The following is a 20,731-nucleotide window of genomic DNA, read 5'->3' as shown; positions in this document are numbered from 1 at the left end:
TAATAACTGCAACAGTGAGCTCAAATATACCAACAATTATGAGGATGGCACAGGACAATGTTTCATTCTGTTACCCATAAAGGGTCAACTTGATGGCAATTAACAACAACAACAACAAATAAATAGATCTTTGTTAATTTTCTAAAGCTCTTGAAGCCATCTTTATGAAAACAAAAAATGGTAGGTATGCTGGAATTGCAAAAAATCCTACTGAAAATTGAGTGGCAGCATATCTGTTCATGTAATCTAAAATGCAGTAGTTAAAATTTTGCATTGGGAGTAACATCAAGGACTTAATGGGGTCCAGTCATCAGCATTCAGACAGATAAGGTTTTGCTGCCTTCTTCCAATCATATCACAGGAAGGGCTTCAGACAGAATAAGATCTTCTTCTTCTCCTATTACAGACGGGGCATTGAGGTCCAGAGAGGCAGAGTGATCGCACCAAGTCTCACAGTGGGCAAGGAGGGGAGGGAGAACCCAGGCCCCAACTTCCTGGGGCTGCACTCCTTCAACACTTAAACATTTCAACTGCAAAGCCCAAAGAACTAATCAAATACGTCAAGAACAGAAATCCTGGCATTACCTCATGAGGTTTCCTATTTGGAAGACTTTACAGGATGAAAACTGAAGAATGTTAAGAACAAAAAGTAAACATTACTGAGCCACCATATTGTGCTTTTCATGTTTAGAAACCCCACAATGGCATAAGCAGCATCCATCCTGCTTCCCTGCCATGTGCTCAGAGTATGGCACACAGGGCAGACGAACATCTCAAATAAACATATGTCAGTAGATGAAAAAAGCAAAAAGCTAGGCACTAGTCCAAAAGACATCCTAATTGATTCTTTGGCATCAATTGACAGCACCTTGATAATGAAAAAGCTTAATCTCTCTTAGATTCAGGCTGAGGCTTAAAAACAATAGATCCATTACTATAGAGTGATTTTTGCCAAATATTTTTAAGAACTGTGTTGTCATCTGAATATTTTTCAATCTTGTCAGGAACTCAAAATGAAAAAAGCGATAGTTTGGGGGAATATATTCATTCTTTCAATGCAGACTTATATAAAACCATAAAATCCAAGCATGATTTTTGGGGGAAAACTTTTTTGTGTCTGTTTGCTAAGTACATATATAACAAACCATTTACCATTTCAACCTTTTTTACATGTACAATTTAGTTACGTTAATTACATTTCATCATGTTGGCAATCCCTGCCACTCTCCATTTCCATATTTTTCCATTGCCCTTAACAGAAGCTCAGTGCCTCCTAAGCAATAACTCCCTTCCTTTTCTTCCTTCCCACCCCAGTAACCACCAGTAAACTTTTGTCTCTATACATTTGCCTATTCTAGCTATTTCATACAAGGGGGATCATACAGTATTTGCTCTTCTGTGACTGACTTATTTCACTTACGTAATGTTTTCTAGGTTCATCCTTGTAGCATATTATAGGACTTCATTTCTTTTTATGGCAAAGTAATATTCCACCGTATGTATGTACCACGTTTTGTTTATCCACCCATTTACTGATGAACATTTAGGCTGTTTCCATCTTTTGGCTATTGTGAATAGTGCTGCAATGAACACTGGTGTACAAGTATCTGCATGCGTTCCTTCTTTCAGTTCTCTTGGGTATATACCTAGGAGTGGAATTGTTCCTTGGTACGATATTCTATGCTTAACTTTTTGAGGAGCTGTCAAACTGTTTTCCACAATGGCTGTACCACTTTACAGTTCCACAGCAATGGATGAGGGTTCCAATTCCTCCACGTTTTCATCAATACCTGTTGTATACTTTTTTCTTTTTTTTTTCATAGACATCTTAGTGGGCATGAAATGATACCTCACTGTGATTTTGATTTGCGTTTTCCTAATGACTAATAACTTTAAGCATCTTTTCATGTGCTTGCTGGCCATTTGTATTTCTTCTTTGGTGAAATGTCCATTCGAGTCTTTTGTCCATTCTTTAAATGGGCTGCCGTCTCTGCATCTTAAGTTGTAGGATTCCGTCATATATTCTGGATATTAAACCCTTATCAGATACATAGTTCACAAAAATTTTTCCCCAATCTGAAGTTCGTCTCTTCATTTTTTTGATAAAATCCTTTGATGAACAAAAGTTTTTAATTCTGATGAAGTCCTATATATCTTGTCATTGTTGGTTATGCTTTTTGTGTCATATCTAAGAATCCATTGTTAAATGTTAAGTTCTAAAGCATTATCCCTATACTTTCCTCTAAGAGTTTTATCGTTTTAGTTCTTATATTTAGGTCTTTGATCCATCTTCAGTTGATTTTCATATATGGTGTTAGGTATGAGTCCAGCTTTGTATTTTTGCCTGTAGAAATCTAGTTGTTCCAGCCCCATTTATTAAAGAGACTATTCTTTCCCCATTGAATGGACTTAGCATCCTTGTCGAAATGGAAATGTTTTATTTGAAAACAATTTCAAACTTACAGAATAGCTCAAGGAACATCCATACATCCTTTACCCAGATTCGCCTAGTAACATTTTGTTCCATTTGCTATTGAACTATCTACCCATACATTATTTTTTTCTGAATCACTGAGAATATATTGTATATATCATGGCTCTGTACCTCAAGATACTTCAGTGTGTAGTCCCTCATACATAAAGGTATTCCCTTACACAAGTACAGTAAGATGATCAACTTCAGTAAACTCAACAATAATGCAATACTTTTTACTATCCATATTCCAGTTTTATAAATTGACCTAGTAATGCATTTACACATTTTTCCCTCCCCTATAGGATGCATTTTGAGGATCAGGCATTGCATTTAACTGTCATGTCTCTTCAGTCTCATTAAATCTGGGACATTTCTATAGCCTCTTTTATGACACTGACATTTCTGAAAAATACAGTCCCTTTTTTTCTTTCTTTATAGAATGTTCCTTATTTTAGACTTATCTGATGTTTCCTCATGCTTAGATTCAGGTTATGCACTTCCAGATGGAATACTGCAGAAGCGATGCTGCACCTTCTCAGGCTGTGGCGGCCACAGGCACTTGATGTCCACCTGCCCCTCACTGGTGACATTAATTTTGATCACATGGTCAAGGTGTTGCCCACTTTCTCCATTTTATAGTTATTATTTTTCCTTTGTAACTAATAAGAAGTCTGTGGGAGAGATGCTAAGATCATAAAATATCCTGCTCCCTCTCAAGGATGGATTCGTGTAAAAGTATTTCACTACTCTCATAAAAAGTGACCTCTAAAAGGAAGCCTAGGTTTCACTGATTACATTTGAAGGAGCCCATGCCAATTTTAACATATGTTTTTAGTACAGTAGTCCATGCACACTGGGTGTTCATTCAAAACTGTTCATTAACTGTCTGCTATTTGGGTAGGATATGAGCAATCTGGTTTTTAAATCTAACTGGTATCAATGTCGTAATTTTGTTTCCATAAAAACTCTTCAACTTATGCCACAGAAGGGGTTTAAAAATTAAATGATATAATTAGATTATATTAAATGATAAAATGTTCTTTAAAAAAATAGAGAAGGAGAGAAAGAGAGAAAAAGAAACATGTAAAAGAACCTGGCTCTATTTATTTAACTGGTATGTGGGTCCCAGTTACAGTGATATTATTATCTGGCCTTTTCTAAGTGGTATGAGTTTGAGGATTAATCCACAGTTAGTTTGTATAAAATGTTCAAATGGCCAGGTGCCTTTAGTTTCCAAGTTTGGTGACATGAAGAAAGAAGGCAATTTTTTGAAAATGGGACTTTTTTTTCCTAAAACTAAAAAAAAAAAATTGTTTCTGGAAAATTGTTAAAGTTTTTTTTTTTTTTTTTTTTTTTAAGATGCCTCCTTATTTATTTTGCTACCGTGGCTCTCAACTTTATGTGAGACTATGTTTCACAAACCAGTAATCATGCTGAATGGGTCTGCCACTACTTCAATATTTCTTTCATAGATCTTGGGGCACTGGGGTGGCAGGCCAAAAGCTTACCCTTAAAAAAAAATTAGAAATTTGCTACAGCCCCCATTCTCTTTTGAGCCCAGCTCCTCATCTATAACTTTTTCTTACTTGCAGTACAATAAAATTCCAGCTTTATGACGGAAGAGATGACTTTTTTTGATCAATAGAAGTCAGCAGCCAAAGCATTAGTTTTTTTTTTTTTTTTTTGCTTTTTCATTTTCTGGAAAGCATCTGTAGCCACAGGCTCAAAGAAGGAAGAGAGAGAGCAGGATTAACACCTGCGAGGAAGGTCAAGATCATAATTTACAAATGCGGCAAGAGGAGCAGCTGTATCTGTTGGCCCAATCAAGACGACCAGCTGGAGAATTTACCAGCAATATGAAAGCCATGTCCACCAGGTGTCAAGCATTGCAACTGGGGGCCAAACATCATCGGGCTCAATACAGGACTCTCTGCTTTCTTTACTACCCATATTTCACGTTAAGTAGTAAGGTGTCTTCCACAGGCCACCAGCACAGATAACATGAACATTTCTGTACAAGGGAACATACCCAACAAGACTAGCTTCAATGCTGAAGTCTACCTTATACATTTTCTTTTATTAAAAAGACAATTTACCTCAGAATCAACACATAAGGGGTGAGAGAAACTTAAATGTCCAGAAAATGAGCTATAAGAGTTCTTATGGCTTATCAGTCTTATTTTATACTTGGGAATTGTTTTTGCCATTGAGATAAAAAGAATGTTCTAAAAACACTTCTTTGAACAGCCATTTTTCACTCAGTTCTTTAACCCTGTGCTGTTCAATACAGTAGCCACCATCCACATACAGCTATTTAAATTTAAACTGACTTTAAAACTCAGTTCCTCAGTCATACTAGCCAAATTTCAGGTGCTTAATAGACACGGTTGGCTAGTGGCTACCCTAATTTGACAACACAGAGACAAAATATTTCCACTCTCATAGAAAGTTCTATTAGACGGTACAGCTCTAAACCCTTAAATCACCTTTAAAATGGATAATTATAATTCCTTTCTGTAAATACTATGAAACAAAGCAATCTTTATTCATTTTCTTATGAAATAGTTCTGCTAATACAATATAAATATTGTATTAAGTGAGAGTGAGACAAAGAAGGCAGGGGAATCTCAGTATTCTTTTCACAAGCATAAGCCAGTCTTTGTCTGAAGAAATGCTCTTAGACTAACTGTACTCACAGGAGCCCTGTGAAGCTACTGGCTTGCGGGATAATATACAGAGGTTGGCCTGGATGGGTGTTAATATGACAAATAAGAAACAAACTATTTCTCATTTTATATATACGCTTTATTTGTTAATGACTCAATTTATATACGAAGTTTCCTTACTTTACTACTATGATATTGCCAAATGTGCAAAATAAACTGTATCTTTTAAAAAAGAGGCTGCCCAACTTCACAGCTTTGCAACTGAGGCACCTTAATGCCAAGTAAACATCGTATGCCACAGTTGTTTCTAAAACTTTCATGAACAAGGAGAACCAGAGGCCAATATAAAACTAAATCCACAGATTATGTTTTCAGCCCCAGGCTCAACTATCACGAGTCCAGGTAAGCGAGGCCACTCAAGAGGTGATGTGTGCACGTCAGTGCGACTGTTGTGAATCACCAATGGACATGGAGCACAGCCACACGGCACACCAGGGCACAGACCTTTGACTCTACCCATGAGGACCACTCACCAGAGCCTGAGCCAGGTCATATGAGCACGCATGTCAGCCCTCTGCCCTCACTCACACAGGGATGAGGTCCAGGGCTAGGCTTACTCTGTCTTGGTTTCCTTTAGCTCTTCCAGCACTCCTTGCAAAACCACCCATTCCTGGAAGCTCATCAGCTTCACTCCCACTTCTCTTCCCAATCTCATTTTCTCTTTTCCAATTGTTCATAGGAGGTGAAGAGGAGCAAGATTAAAAAAAAATAAAATAACTAAAATTTTAAAAGATTTTTCCTAATCCCCCTTCTCCTCTGTCCAAAGCAAAAATGATCTCCTATTTTTCTTTAGGACCTTTAAATGTTCTTAATCAGATTCTTGTAACTATCACAGAGTTACTGCCCTGTAGAGACTGAAAAAAATTCATTTGTATCAACTTAGCTGGCTGGAGTTTTATGCAATTGCTACAAGGTTTTCAGGTTATGACCCAGTGCCCCCCTCCACCTTACCTTGGCTTTCCCATCCTGTGCTGACATATATCCAACACACATGCTCTCTGTCGTGTGGCTCCACAGAAATTCCACTGCCATGGAAGAGAACACAAATAGGCACATTCAGATCACAGATGGAAAATAAATCTTTGCTTTTTAATAGAACAGTTAAAGATAGCTTTATATTTAACACACTCATTTCCCCACTTTCCATTTGCTCCTTCATAAATGTCAAGATGATTTAGTACTCAAAACTGTGCAATGCCATTTACTGTGAAATGAAAAATGTATTTCTTTCTTGTCAAAACTTATGATCATTACATGTAAAATAAATGCTCTTCTGTTTGAAACTTGTAACATTAAACACATACATACACTCACACACAATGATTTAGTAAAGATTCTGTAGCATAGTTTCCTTTAACACACACACACCTCCCCTCCATGGCTTGGTTTCTAAATACCATTCTCCATGAAAAGGAACCAGGATTCTTTGGAGAAATATCAATTGCAGGGCTAGGGCAGAGAAAAATACAAAATGAGCCTGGAACATCTTGTTGTGCCAGAAAGTAAAAAAAACCAAAACCCATTGCCGTCAAGTTGATTCTGACTTATAGTGACCCTATGGTAAAGAAGTGCACAAAGAATGATGGGAACTTCTGAAAAGGACATGGGGGTCAGCAGAAGAGGTTCTCACTGGCCAAATCTGTGCTCATCTGAGTATCAAAATAGTGAGTAATAAATTATAAACACTGAACAAAGTAAGAACATGAGTCCGTATTGATATAAACAAATAAATGCATAAATAAATGGGAAAGAAGAGAAAACTTCCTTATATCAGAATGCCAACTAACAAATATAGAAGTGATATAATCAGAAAATCATCTGTGGTTACTAAGACCAGTGGGAGAAAATCTGAAGAAGAACGGGCTCAAAGTATTCCTCCACAAAGTTTTTATTAAACATAAAGGGGAAAATGTAAGTTCATTGTGAGAAACCTGATGGATGGGTGGATTATCCAATAAGCAAGGTAACCAGGGCTTACTTGTGCCTACTAGTCTGTAGTGAACAATTTCACACGGGTTTCACCACACTACATCAAAGCGAAACCCATGGAAATTGTTCACTACAGATTAGTGAGTAAGCACAAGTAAGCTTGTGCTTACGTTGCTTACTGGGTCATCTGCCCATGATGATGGACTCCACCTTAACCAAATGATCAAAGCTAACACCACCAATGAAGCAACAAACTGACACCAGGTGACACCTGATAAGATCTCAGAGACACACTACTTCTGTGGTATTCCAGTCAAAAACACACACAAAAAAACCCACATTGAATGAGAAAACAGGCAAATCCAATACAGGATCACTCTACTAAAAATAGCTGGCTTAAACTCTGAAAAATGTCAAGGTCAAGAAAAACAAAGAAAGCTGGGAAATTGTTCCCATTCAAAGGGACGAAGAAATGCAATATATAATGCTGGAGTGAACCCTGGAGGCGGGGTGGGGCGCAGGGGGAAGGTAAGGATATTATAAGAGGCATTATTGAGACAATTGGTGGAGATTGAAAACGGACTATGGATTAGATAGTAATGTATAAATGTTAAATTTTATTACTTTGAGTATTGTTCTGTGGTTATTTAAAAGAATGTCCTTGCTGTTAAGAAACACATAGTGAAGTATTTAAGAGTAAATAAACCCACTGTATCTAACACTGAAATAGTTCAGAAAAAAATTGTGTGTGTGTGTGTGGAAAAACGCGAGGATGTGAAAACAATGACTGAATCTGGGTAAAGGAATAATGGGACTACCTTCGACTATGCTTGCAACTTTTCTGTAAGCTTGAAATTATATCTAAATTAAAAATTACAAAAAGAAAAATTCACAAATATACAGATATACACATAAAACATCACTTCAAGCACATTTTAAAAATTCTGGGCTTTTAAAGTTTTTTTTTTTAAAGTCTCTGTGTACTTTGACAAAAATTTCAAAAGTCCCTCATAATCAAACTGCATTGCTCAACACTAAATCCTCCGTATCCTAGGCCATTCGTCTGTTTATATCTCTGAGTTAACTAAGCCTGAAGGCAAGTGTTTGAGTTGAGACTCAACTGTGGGATCAGTAATCCTAACTCTGAAGGCTTTGCCAGACATGTGGGGAAGAAGGCAGCAGTAAGGGGCAAAACGCAGTTCCTCAGATACATGGCTCACTCTCTCATCATTAATTAATTATCAAACCTGCCAACCTGCTCAACAGACGCTCCACTAGAGTGCAGGAAAACAGCATGACGCAGTGAAGCAAGTTCTCTTTGCCAGATGCTCTTTCTTCCACACACATCTGCTTTATACTTCAAAAATCTTCAGGTCCAGAGCAGGTCTAGCATACTCCCAATTGCTCAATAGGGCAAAGGCCCTCAGGTCTAACTGAATTTCCCTAGCAAGAGTAGTTGCAATGCAATTACATTCAAATGTAAAGTTGAGGCGTTTCTAAAGTTGTGGCTTCTCCTTATGCCCAACTTTTAAGATGGCAATTGCTAACGAATTAGCAAAGAAAAATAAAATACAGTCAATATACTCATGAAAGTGAAGGATAGAAACACTGCGATCTATTTTTTAAAAAAGCCATACAATTCAGATGATTTTAAAATATATTATTCTCTCTACAAACATAGACTGCTTTCAGGAAATGCAATGTATACAAAAACCTAAATTTACAAAACAGGATAAATTAGGGTGCATTGACTGGCTCCAATAAATGATTGTTTTTTTATATTGAAGAGTTTTCAATAAAATTTCTAGATATAGAGCTTAGAAATTCATAAAGTAACTCAACGTCCAGAAATTCAGCTTATATTGTTTTCACAAACACATATTACAAGAAAAAAAATTAGATTGACCTGTGCTAATACATTGCTTTTAATGGCGAGAACTCAAATCAGTATATAGTGATTAGTTACTAGTTCAGGCTAGCTTCAGAAACTCAGCAGGGATTGTCTACTGTTTAAAGTACAGAATGCTTTTGAAAAGAAATCCTATTTTATTACCTTCAGAGCATGTCATAACTCAAGTTAATTTAACAAATTATTTCCTGGTGGAGGACTTCAAGGAAGGAGGAGAGGAAGGAACTAACTGAGAAGCTACCATGCCCAAAATATTGGCTTTCATACTACAGCTTGGCAAAGGCTAGATGGGGAACCTGAGGTTTGGAAAAGGTTAGTTAGTAACATGACTGTCTTAGTCATCTAGTGCTGCTGTAACAGAAATACCACAAGTGGATGGCTTTAACAAAGACAAGCTTATCCTCTCACAGTCCAGTAAGCTAGTAGTCCAAATTCAGGGCACCAGCTCCAGGAGAAGGCTTTCTCTGTTGGCTCTAGGGGAAGGTCCTCGTCATCAGTCTTCCCTTGGTCTGGGAGCATCTCAGTGCAGGAACCTCAGGTCCAAAGGATGCGCTCTGCTCCTGGCACTGCTTTCTTGGTGATGTGAAGTCCCCATGTCTCCCTGCTTACTTCTCTCTTTTATATCTCAAAAGAGACTGGCTTGAGACACTACCTAATCATGTAGACCTCATCAACATAACTGCCGATAATCCATTTTACTACATCATAGTGATAGTATTTAGAACATATAGGAAAATCACATAAAATGGTGGAAAATCACATAAAATGGTGGACAGTCACACAATACTGAGAATCATGGCCCAGCTCCATTGACAGATATTTTTGGAGGACACAATTCAATCCATGACAATGACTTAGGTCATTTTAGCAAGGGCATGAAATGGAATTCAAACTGGACTGTTGTATTGAAAACCCTGTGGTCTTCCATTATTCTCTTATTCTGAAATTTACTCAGAATAGACAAGAGGAATTTATAATTAGTGCTATGTGTTGAGACAAATTCCTCACAAACACCAAAGGAACAACTCATCTAAAACATTTAAATATCTAGTAAGGAAAGCTTTTTAAACTATGACAAAATCAAGAGACCATAAAAGACAAAATCAATACATTTGACTATATTAATAAATGTTTATAGTTTTTTTTTTTTTTCTTTTGCCAAGAGGGGGACAAAAAGACAAGAGGCAAATGATAAACTGAAGAAAATATCTGCAATTTATATCATGGACAAAGAGCTAATTTTCTTCATATATAAAGAGCTGCTACAAATCAATAAAAAAGACAAATATCTAAAAATAGAAAGTAAAAGGACATGAACAAAAGGGAATATTAATGGCTCTAAAACATGAGAAGATATTCTACATTATTCATATTAAAATAAATGCAAATTAAAACCATAAGATACCATCCTTCAACTATCAAGCTATTAGATAGCAAAAAGTTTGAAGTAATACTGGTAGCTGAGGGAGGAAAAAAGAACGCTCTCCTATAATGATGGTAGGAGAATGATCATTTTGAAATATTTATCAAAATTACATACCCTTTAACCTAGCAATTTTACATCTAGGTATTTATTCTACAGATATGCCCTTATATGTAAAAGACATATTCACAAGGATATTCATTGAAGCATTGTTTTAATTAGCAAGAGGTTTGAAACAGGTTAATTGCTTACATTAAAGGTATAGATAAATAACAATACCTTTATAGGTATAGTTATAGATAAAGGTAGAGGTATAGTTACAGGTAAAAATATAGATAAATAACTATGTTACTATATGCAACAAAATACTATGTAGCAATTAAAAACAAAGAAGGAAGTTCTATATGGGGGATATGGAACCATCTACACTGAGTGATTTTCAAACTCTTTGACCATACACCATAGTAAGAAAATGAAAACAAAACAAAAAGCAAAACAAAAAACGTGGACACAGTATACACATTTATTTATGACTAAAATTTCACAAAATAATATTTCCCCTTTTACTTGCAATGTATTAACCTAGTCTACTCAGTTCTATTGTGTTCTATCCATTACAATTAAAAGATCCTGCTTGTGATTTATTAAATTATTTCAGAACCCATTAATGTGACATGTTACAGTTTCAAATACTACTCAGCTACAACATATATTGTTAGTTAAAACAAAAAAAAAAAGCAAGGTGGAGAATGATGTATAAAGAATGTCACTACCATTTTTGTGAAAGGAAAAAAAAAAAAGAAAGGAGACCATATTTGTAAATACATTGGATCTCTCTGGAAGAATAGCCTGAAATTGGCAACGCAGTTGCTACTGAGTGAAGGGCAACCTATTTTCACCACAATATTCCTTATGAAACTTTTTAATTTTGTCTTGTTTTCATTATTTTCTAATTTTAAAAAATGTCCCTAGGAATCTCAATTATCCTGTTAGCATTATCTGTGAAAAATCAATTTCATCCCTATTTAGATTATGACATTCTGAGTTACTATACATTTTTCATCGTCCATCATGAGGAATGCTTTATTATGAAAAACTGACCTAAAAACCCATTGCCTTCGAGTCCATCATTCCGACTCACAGCGACCCTACAGGACAGAGTAGAACTGCCCCATAAAGGTTCCAAGGAGCGCCTGCCAACCCTTTGGTTAGCAGCTGTAGCACTTAACCACTACGCCACCAGGGTTTCCGACCTACTGTTTTCAAATTGTCCCATGTCTTATGACTACCTAAAACATGACCTTTAGTAGATCTCAGCTGCTAACCAAAAGGTCAGCAGTTCTAATCTACCAGTTGTTCCTTGGAAAGCCTATGGGGTGGTTCTACTCTATCCCATAGGGTTGCTAGGAGCCGGAATCCACTCGATGGCAAGGGTTTGGTTTTGGGTTTTTTGGTGACTGTTTTCAACTTCATCTACTGATTCAAGAAGGCTTGTGTTTTTTAGAAGGCCAATGCCCAAGGATTTGTGAGCCTGCACCAAATTCCCAGACCATGTAAAGATCCCATCAGGAAATATTAACAATACCCAAAACCGTGCTAAAGAAATCCCTGAATGGGTTTTATGTAGTAGATGGTCAGGGATTTGGCAGGATTCTCTTCCAAGAAAAGGGTCAACACTACTGCTCCTGTTCCAGGGCTGGAGAATGGGTTAGGTGGGATGTGCTGCACATGTCCTCCTCAGGAATGACAAATTCATCACCTCACAGGGACGCTCATCGTCTTAGAGGCCGGCCTCTCTGCAGCAGCTTAGAGGCTAGCCTTTCTGCAAACTGGAAAGTTGTATTTAACGCTTTGGAACAAAGGATTCACCGGTGGGTGTCATGCCCAATAGCCATTCTACTGCAGCCTTGGTGGCGCTCTGCTATGTGGGACATCCCTTAGGCCAAATGCAAGGCTTTGTCTTCTGGTGGCATTTAAATTGTCACCTTCTTCCGCTGATGTTAGAGGTCTGACTACCCCTTGCATGATACTTTCACCAGCACACCTCTTGCTCTTTAAAAAGTATCCACGTGTCATCCTGTTTAAATTAAGACAAACAAAGCAAATTTCCTTACCAAGGTTACGGCAAGTTTTTCTTATCCAAGTTTTTTCTATCTGATCAGAGAGAAGCAAGCCTTCAGTCGCCTTTTTTTTTTTTTTTAATGTTGTCCTCCAATTGTTAACAACCCCCAGCTGCACTGGCTCCCTCACTCATTTAAAACTGTGTTGCTTGGCTTTACATCCCAGAATTTCTTGCAAGGAAAACAGAACTCTAAAATCGGAATGTCTTGGGCCGGGCAGTTGCCAAGTCAGCGGCCACTCCTTAGCCTAAGGTTGAGTGGCATACCCTAGGATATTTCATGCGGTGTTTAAGTTACTTCTTGTTGAAAAAGATAAATTCATTTTTTAAATGGGAAGAATGAGGAACTATAAATATAACAGCCTTCTTTTATTTCTGTAAATGTTTTTCCTATTTGATTGTTAGGTTCTTTATAACCCAGAAAGGGGCTCATCTTCATAAAAAAGTAATATACAAGGATGCTTTACTGTCCTGACATGGAATTCATATAATGGATGTCCCATTACAGCCATGAAGCAACTTTGGGTTGACTTGCTTCCCTGAAACACGTGCACCCATGAACCACCTTGAGAGGAACGAGGTGGAGCTCCACAGAATCCCAGTTACATGAAGCCCAGGAAAGGATTATTCCCTCTTTCCAAGGCTCATTCAAATTTGTTCAAGACTAAAGAAGGATACTGACTCAAAACGGAGAGAGAGATGTGGATCAAATACCAGTACAAGCCCTGAGGGACATCTGAACCCCTTTCCTGCTTTATCATTTTATTGTATTGGAAACCGCCTGAAACAGGGGACCACGGGCTGGGGCTTGGACGTTCACGGCTGAATAGAAGACTAATCAGTGAAACAAGTTTTATTAAAGCCACGACTTCATTAATTCAACAAATATTTACTGAGTCTTTACTTCATGCTAGAGTGAGCTCTATCAAACTTGGAGCTTTAGAATAACCACAGTCATAAGAATTACACAATCACCAGAGTTATCTTCTGCATAAATCTTTATATTCTATATTTCAGATGGAAAACTTTCTGGCAACAAAAACAAAAAAATAACTACTTGGTTTGAGTACAGCTAGAACTATACTTATGCTGGAGAAGAAAATTACAGATGGAAAACTATTTTCCATTTTTTAAAAGTATGGGAAGAAAAGTTCTATGGTTAATAAGGCAGGATATTACAGCTACTTGTAATCAGCATCTTCTGTGTTTTTAAAACAAAAACTACTTCTAAAAATTTTAAATCTGAGAGTACTAGCCTCAGTAGATTAATGCAATTCAGTTGAAAAGTTTAAATGTCTTCCTTATTCACTTTGCATCTAAGAATAAGTTACTTTATCTGCTTGTTTCCATCCGACCTTAAATGAGGATCAAAATGCCAGCCTACCTTCTAAGATTATAGTGAGAATTTCATAATTCCAAACCACTGCTGAGGCACTAAAGACATAAACTTCCCACCATGACTGACAAAGGCCTTGCTTACAGAACAAGGATTTTAATTCCATTTTTAAGACAAACATTTACATCAGACAAACATCCGTAATTGCCTTTTCTCACTACCAGCCTAAACGCTAATTTGCCTTTTCTTGGACAGCTATTTTTATGATCGTGTGAGTGCGGGCAGAAATGCCTAGTCATAAGTGCTTGCAGTGGCATGTGCTATGTAATAGAAATAAGTGGTGCCGCTGGTGCCCGGAGAATGAAGCTCCTGTGGAGTACATGTGTTTATACATGCTTGCCAAATGTTTAATGCCTGTAAAACCAAAAAGGTGGTTTGGAATTTTAACTTACAGTAAAATGACCTTTTGTCTTTATAACGTTCCAGGAAGCATCAACTAAATGTAACATTTTTTATTTTTAAACCACAGCATGTTTTGATAACAGACACAACAACAAAAAATTACCTGACAAAGAACTTTGCCTGTTTTGAGAAAGAGGGGCAGGGGATCACCATTTTCAATTTCTAATTGGCAACTGCAAAACAATTTCATTTGATAGGGCTAAGTCTAAAATGATAAAGGGACTCATTATCCTTTCAGGTAATTGCAGAAGAAACTGCAAAAAAATCTCACAGAAGAAATTATAAGGTAAGATACTATTTCTATCAAATTCAAAATGAAGCAAAGCTAAGCAATACGTATCATTCAGAGATGCAGAGAAATGTGAAAAAACTAAGAAAAAGCAAGGAGGGTACACATGAAATAAAAGATGGCGAAAAGCAGGGCGGGAAGATCAGAGAGGCCCACATGGGGCTTCAAAGATACGGGTAATGGGCTGATTTCTTAAGCTGGGTGGCGGGTCCACAGGTGTTCATTTTATTATTATTCTTTATAACTTACAAATTCATTACTTTCTTCTATTAAAAATACATGAAACAATTTATAATGAAAGAGGAAAAAGGGGTGGGGGTAGCGAGAAAATTGGGAACAGTATCATATCCTTGGAGAGGAAAGAACCTGAAGTTATCCTCTGAGGAGGGTAGGGCTGACTGTCAGGAAGGTAACAATTACCACGTGTGCCGTCAGATGATCAGGATCTGGTTAGACTGTGGGCCTAAAATGCATTGTGTATGAAAGACTCCAACACTGGCTTGGCACAAAGGCTACTGGCCAAACACACACCCCTTTTTCCCCAAGATTAACTCAAATGGCCAAGAGTCCAGGATCAGTAAAGAACTGTGACACTCCTTCCTGGGGACAATTTATGAAGTAGTTTTAATAACTGCCTCATCGCCAAAATACTAAGGGTTCTTATTCTGAATTTAATTGCCAGGCCCAGGTGAACCTCTCATATTTCTTAAACAAACTCCCTGCTGTCTAACTGTGGAAGAATATTCAAATGATTCAACGATAATTAAAATAATGAAGAAAACCACTATCTGTCTTGGTTTAACAAAAGGTGGCCATTCCCAAAAAAAAAAAAATTTTTCAATATAAGGTATCCAGATTAAAAAAGAAGTCAAATTATCTCTATTTGAAGATGACATAATGATACATATAGAAAATCCCAAAGAATATGCAAGAAGCTTCTAGAGCTAATAGAGGAATTCAGAAAAGTTGCAGGGTACAAGGTCAACAAACAAAAATCAATCAGTTGGAGTTCTATACACCAGCAATGAGAAATCTGAAAGTGAAATTAGGGAAACAATTTCACTTATAGTGGCATCTAAGAGACTAAAATACCTAGGAATAAATTTAACCAGGGATGTGAAAGATTTATACAAAGAAAATTATAAAACACTGCTGAAAGAGCTTAAAGACTTAAGCAAATGGAAAGATGTTCCATATCCATGTATTGGAAGACTTAATAATGTTAAGATGTCAATACTACCCAAAGTGATCTATAGATTCAGTACAATCACAATCAAAATTTCAACAGCTTTCTTTACAGAAATGGAAAAGCCAATCCTCCACTTGATACAGAATGGCAAGAGGCCCCAAATAGCTAAAGCAACATTGAAAGAGAGGAATGTTGTTGAAAGAGAAACTCACACTTCATGATATTAAAACATAATACACAGCTACAATAACCAAAACCATCTGGTAACGGTTTAACAATGTTTTTGTTATTGTTTTTAGGTGCCATCAAGTTGGTTCCAACTCATAGCAATCCTATGTACAACAGAACAAAACACTGCCAGGTGCTGCACCATCCTTATAATTGTTGTTATGCTTGAGCCCATTATTGCAGCCACTATGTCAATCCATCTCATTGAGGGGCTTCCTCTTTTTCGATGACCCTCTTCTTTGCCAAGCATAAGGTCCTTCTCCAGGCACTGGTCCCTCATGATAACATGTCCAAAGTATGTGAGACAAAGTCTTGTCATCCTTGCTTCTAAGGAGCATTCTGGCTGTACTTCTCCTAAGTCAGACTTGTTCGGTCTTTTGGCAGTGTATGGTATATTTAATGTTCTTCATTAACACCACAATTCAAAGGCGACAATTCTACTTTGGTCTTCCTTACTCATTGTCCAGCTTTTGCTTGTGTATCAGGCAATTAAAAACACCATGGGTTGGGTCAGGGCAACTTAGTCCTTAAAGGAAAATCTTTGCCTTTTAATACTTTAAAGAGATCTTTTGCAGCAGAAGTGTCCAATACAATGCATCGTTTGATTTCCTGACTGCTGCTTCCATGAGAATTGATGGTGGATCCAAGTAAAATGAAATCCTTGACAATTTCAATCTTTTCTCCATTTATCATGATGTTGCTTATTGATCCAGTTGTGAGGATTTTTGTTTTCTTTATGTTGAGGTGTAATTCATACTGAAAGAGGTAGCCTCTGATCCTTATTAGTAAGTGTTTCAAGTCCTCTTCACTTGCAGCAAGCAAGGTTGAGTCATCTGCGTAACACAGGTTGTTAATGAACCTTCCCCCAATCCTGATTCTTCATTCTTCTTCACACAGTCAAGCTTCTTGGATTATTTGCTCAGCAGACAGATTGAGTAAATATGGGGAAAGGATACAAACCTGATGTACACCTTTCCTGACTTTAAACCACACAGTGTCGCCTTGTTCTGTTTAAACAACTGCCTCTTGGTCTATGTACAGGTTCCACATGAGCACAATTGAGTGTTTTGGAATTCCCATTCTTTGCAATGTTATCCATAATATGTTATGATCCACAGAGTCAAATGCCTTTGCATAGTCAATAAAACAGAGCTAAACATCTTTCTGGTATTCTCTGCATTCAGCCAGGGTCCATCTGAAATAAGCAATGATATCCCTTGTTATACATCCTCTTCTGCATCCAGCTTGAATTTCTGGCAGTTCCTGTCAAGGTACTGCTGCAACCACTTTTGAACTATCTTCAGCAAAATTTTACTTGTGTGTGATATTAATGATATTGTTTGATAATTTTCACATTCTGATGGATCACCTTTCTTTGGAATAGGTGTAAATATGGACCTCTTCCAGTTGGTTGAACAGGCAGCTGTCATCCAAATTTCTTGGCATAGATAAGTATGCACTTCCAGGACTGCATCCATTTGTTGAAACATCTCAATTGGTGTACCAACGATTCCCGGGGCCCTGTTTGTCAAGGGAGCCCTGGTGGTGCAGTGGTGAAGAGCTTGGCTGCTAACCAAAAAGTCAGCAGTTCGAATCTACCAGTCACTCCTTGGAAACTCTAATGGGCAGTTCTACTCTGTCCTAGAGGGTCACTGTGAGTCAGACTCAACAGCAGTGGGTTTGATTTGGCTTTTGGTTTATCAATAGACACATAAAACCAAAAAAACCAAACCCATTCCCATTGGTTCCATTCTCACTCACAGCAACCCCATAGGACAGAGTGCAACTGCCCCACTGAGTTTCTAAGGCTGTAATTTTTATGGAAGCAGGCTGCCACGTCTTTCGCCTAAGCAGCTGGTGGGTTCAAACTGCCGACCTTTCAGTTAGCAGTCAAGCACTTAACCACTTCACTATGAGGGCTCCTTAACAGACACATAGACCAATGGAATAGAATTGAAAGTACAGAAATAGACCCACACATCAATAATCAACTGATTTTTGATACGGGTGCTAAGTCCATTCCATGGAGAAAGAAGATTCTCGTCAATAAATGGTGCAGGGAAAACTGAATTTCCACATGCAGAAAAATGAAACAGAACACATGCCTCACACCATACACAAAAACAATTCAAAATGGATTAGAGACCTAAATGTGAAAATTAAAACCATAAAATTCTGAGAAGAAAATGCAGGCGTAATGCTGTTGGGCCTAGCTTTTAACAATGGATTACTTAATACAATAACAAAAGCCAAACAGTAAAAGATAAAATATGGGGCCTTATAAAAATTAAAAACTTTTGCTCATCAAAAGACTTTACCAAAAAAGTGAAAAGACAAGCTACTGACTGGGGTAGTGTCTTCAGAAACCATAAATGCAATAAGAATCTAATAACCAAAACATATATAAAACTTTGACAACATAATAACAAAAAGGCAAATAACTCAATCAAAATATGGGCAAAAGGCTTGGACAGACATTTCACCAAGAAGCACATTCAAATGGCCACCAAACACATGAAAAGATACTCAATGTCATTAGCCATCAGAGAGGTGTAAATCAAAAACACAACGGATACCACTTAATTCCTGCTAGGATGGAAAATAACAAATGTTGGTGAAGGTGTGTGGGAAACTGAAACTCTTATCCATTGCTGGTGAAAATACAAATTGGTATAGCCATTGGGGAAAACAATGTGGCAATTCCTCAAAAAACTAAAAATAGAACTACCATATGACTCAGCAATTCCCCTCCTAGGTATATATCCAAAAAACTTGAAAGAAGAGCTCAAACAGAGACTTGAACAATTTTCACTGCAGCACTATTCACAGCAGCCAAAATGGGAAACAACCTACATGCCCACTGTGTTATCTAGTGCTGCTATGGAAACCCTGGTGGCATAGTGGTTAAGTGCTACAGCTGCTAACCAAGAGGTTAGACATTAGGATTTGCAACACATATTTTGGGGGGACATAATTCAATCCATAACATTCCACCCTTTGGCCCCCCAAATTCATGTTCTTGCCACATGTGAAACACATTCACCCCATCGCATCATCCCCAAAGCCTTAAATCAACTCCAAATCCAAAATCTTATCTTCAAAATCACTTAAATGAAATATGGGTGAGATTTTAGGCATATTCTATGCTTGAACAAAATTCCTCTTCGCTTGTGAATCTGTGAAATTCAGAATACAAGTTATCTGTTTCCAAAGTACAATGGTGGAACAGACATAAGGTAGACATTTCCATTACAAATGGGAGAAATTGAAGGGAAAGAAGGGATAACAAGCAGCAAGCAAGTCCCAAACCCAGCAGAACAAATTACATTAGCTCTCAAGGCTTGAAAATACTCTTCTCTGAGACCATCTGGGCAAAGTCCCTGCCCTCCAGACTCTGAGTGTTGGCCACACCCTCTGAATTCTGCATTTCAGCTCCACCTTCCAGGCCCTCTCCGATAGCAACTCTGCTCTCTTGCTTCAGGTGGCCACATTCTCCTAGTCCATCTGAGTGGCAACCCCACCCCCTCAGCTGTGGCAGGCCCTGTTCTTCTGCCCCTTAGGCATGGCATCCCTGCCCCTCAGCTTTCATTGGTACACCTTAACAGCAGCCCCACACTCCAGAACTGAGTTGGTGAAGATCCAAAGAAGTGACTCTTTGAAACCTTGGAGGCTGTGGCCCCACTCTTTGAGATCCAGGATACTGTGGTCCTACACTTTGAAACCGAGAAGGCTCTGCTTCCTGTGCTCCTTCCAACAGTTCTGCTGATTTGCTAGCTGCTCCAGGGATGGTCCTTTCTTTTCTTGGAGGACAAGAGATGTAGCTCCTTTGGCCTGTTTACTGCCTGTAGAATTCTAAGAGGCAGACAGCATTCTTTCCTTTCATTTTTCTCTGTCCCCTTCAGTCTAAGCTGATGGGTTTTCTGCTGTGGTAGCTGGTTAGATACATCAGTCACAGGCTTAATCTATTTAACAAAAGATTGTGTAGTCACATCCTTCATGAACATTCTAGGACATACGTCCTTAGTTTGTCCAACAGAATTTTCCAAATTTTTAAGTTGTTTTCATTTTGCACAGTTCATTTTTAAGTCTTTCTCTTTCCTCTTGCATTTTACTATAAGTGGCAAGGAGAAATCACATTGCCTCTTTAAGATCTTGCTTAGAAAACTCATCGTCCAGATAGCCAAGTTCATCACTTACAAATTCTACCTTCCACTAAACATTTGAACACAATTTAGACAAGTTCTTTGCCACTGCATAAAAAGCACCACCCTTCCTCCACTGTCCAATCCCATGTCTGTCGTTTTCTTTCAAAGCCTCACCAGAAGTACATTTAATGTCCACATTTATAGCAACATTCTGTTGCTGGTGCCATGATTCTCTAAGATGACAGAGACTTTCTCTATTGCTTTCCTCACTTCCTTCTGAGTCCTCACCATAATTGCCTTTGATGTCCATATTTCTACCATCAGTCTCTTCCAGGCAATCTAGGCTTTTACTAGAAGGAACCTTAAAACTCTTCCAGCCTCTACTCATTCCCCAATTTTGAAACCGCTTCCACATTTAGGTATCTGTCAGATCAACACCCCACTCTTCCACTTCCAAATACCTTAGGCTGTGTTCTCCAGAGGAGCAAAACAATGAGGTG

At 37.8% G+C, this 20,731-nt stretch overlaps 1 protein-coding gene across 5 annotated transcripts in view; it reads right to left on the bottom strand.

The window, feature by feature from the left end:
• The window catches only part of TASP1 (taspase 1), a 351,413-nt gene that overhangs the window by 39,743 nt on the left and 290,939 nt on the right, over window positions 1-20,731 (bottom strand). For all 5 annotated transcript variants that reach the window (XM_003411457.4, XM_064275770.1, XM_064275771.1 and 2 more), the window contains one exon: window positions 6,154-6,227. In XM_003411457.4, coding sequence (XP_003411505.1) covers window positions 6,154-6,227 — 74 coding nt within the window. Of the gene's footprint in view, window positions 1-6,153; window positions 6,228-20,731 lie in introns of those variants that run through there.

The sequence above is a fragment of the Loxodonta africana genome, chromosome 24, assembly GCF_030014295.1.
Source record: "Loxodonta africana isolate mLoxAfr1 chromosome 24, mLoxAfr1.hap2, whole genome shotgun sequence".
NCBI classification, from domain to species: domain Eukaryota; kingdom Metazoa; phylum Chordata; class Mammalia; order Proboscidea; family Elephantidae; genus Loxodonta; species Loxodonta africana.
This window is presented reverse-complemented; position numbering and strand designations above follow the sequence as displayed.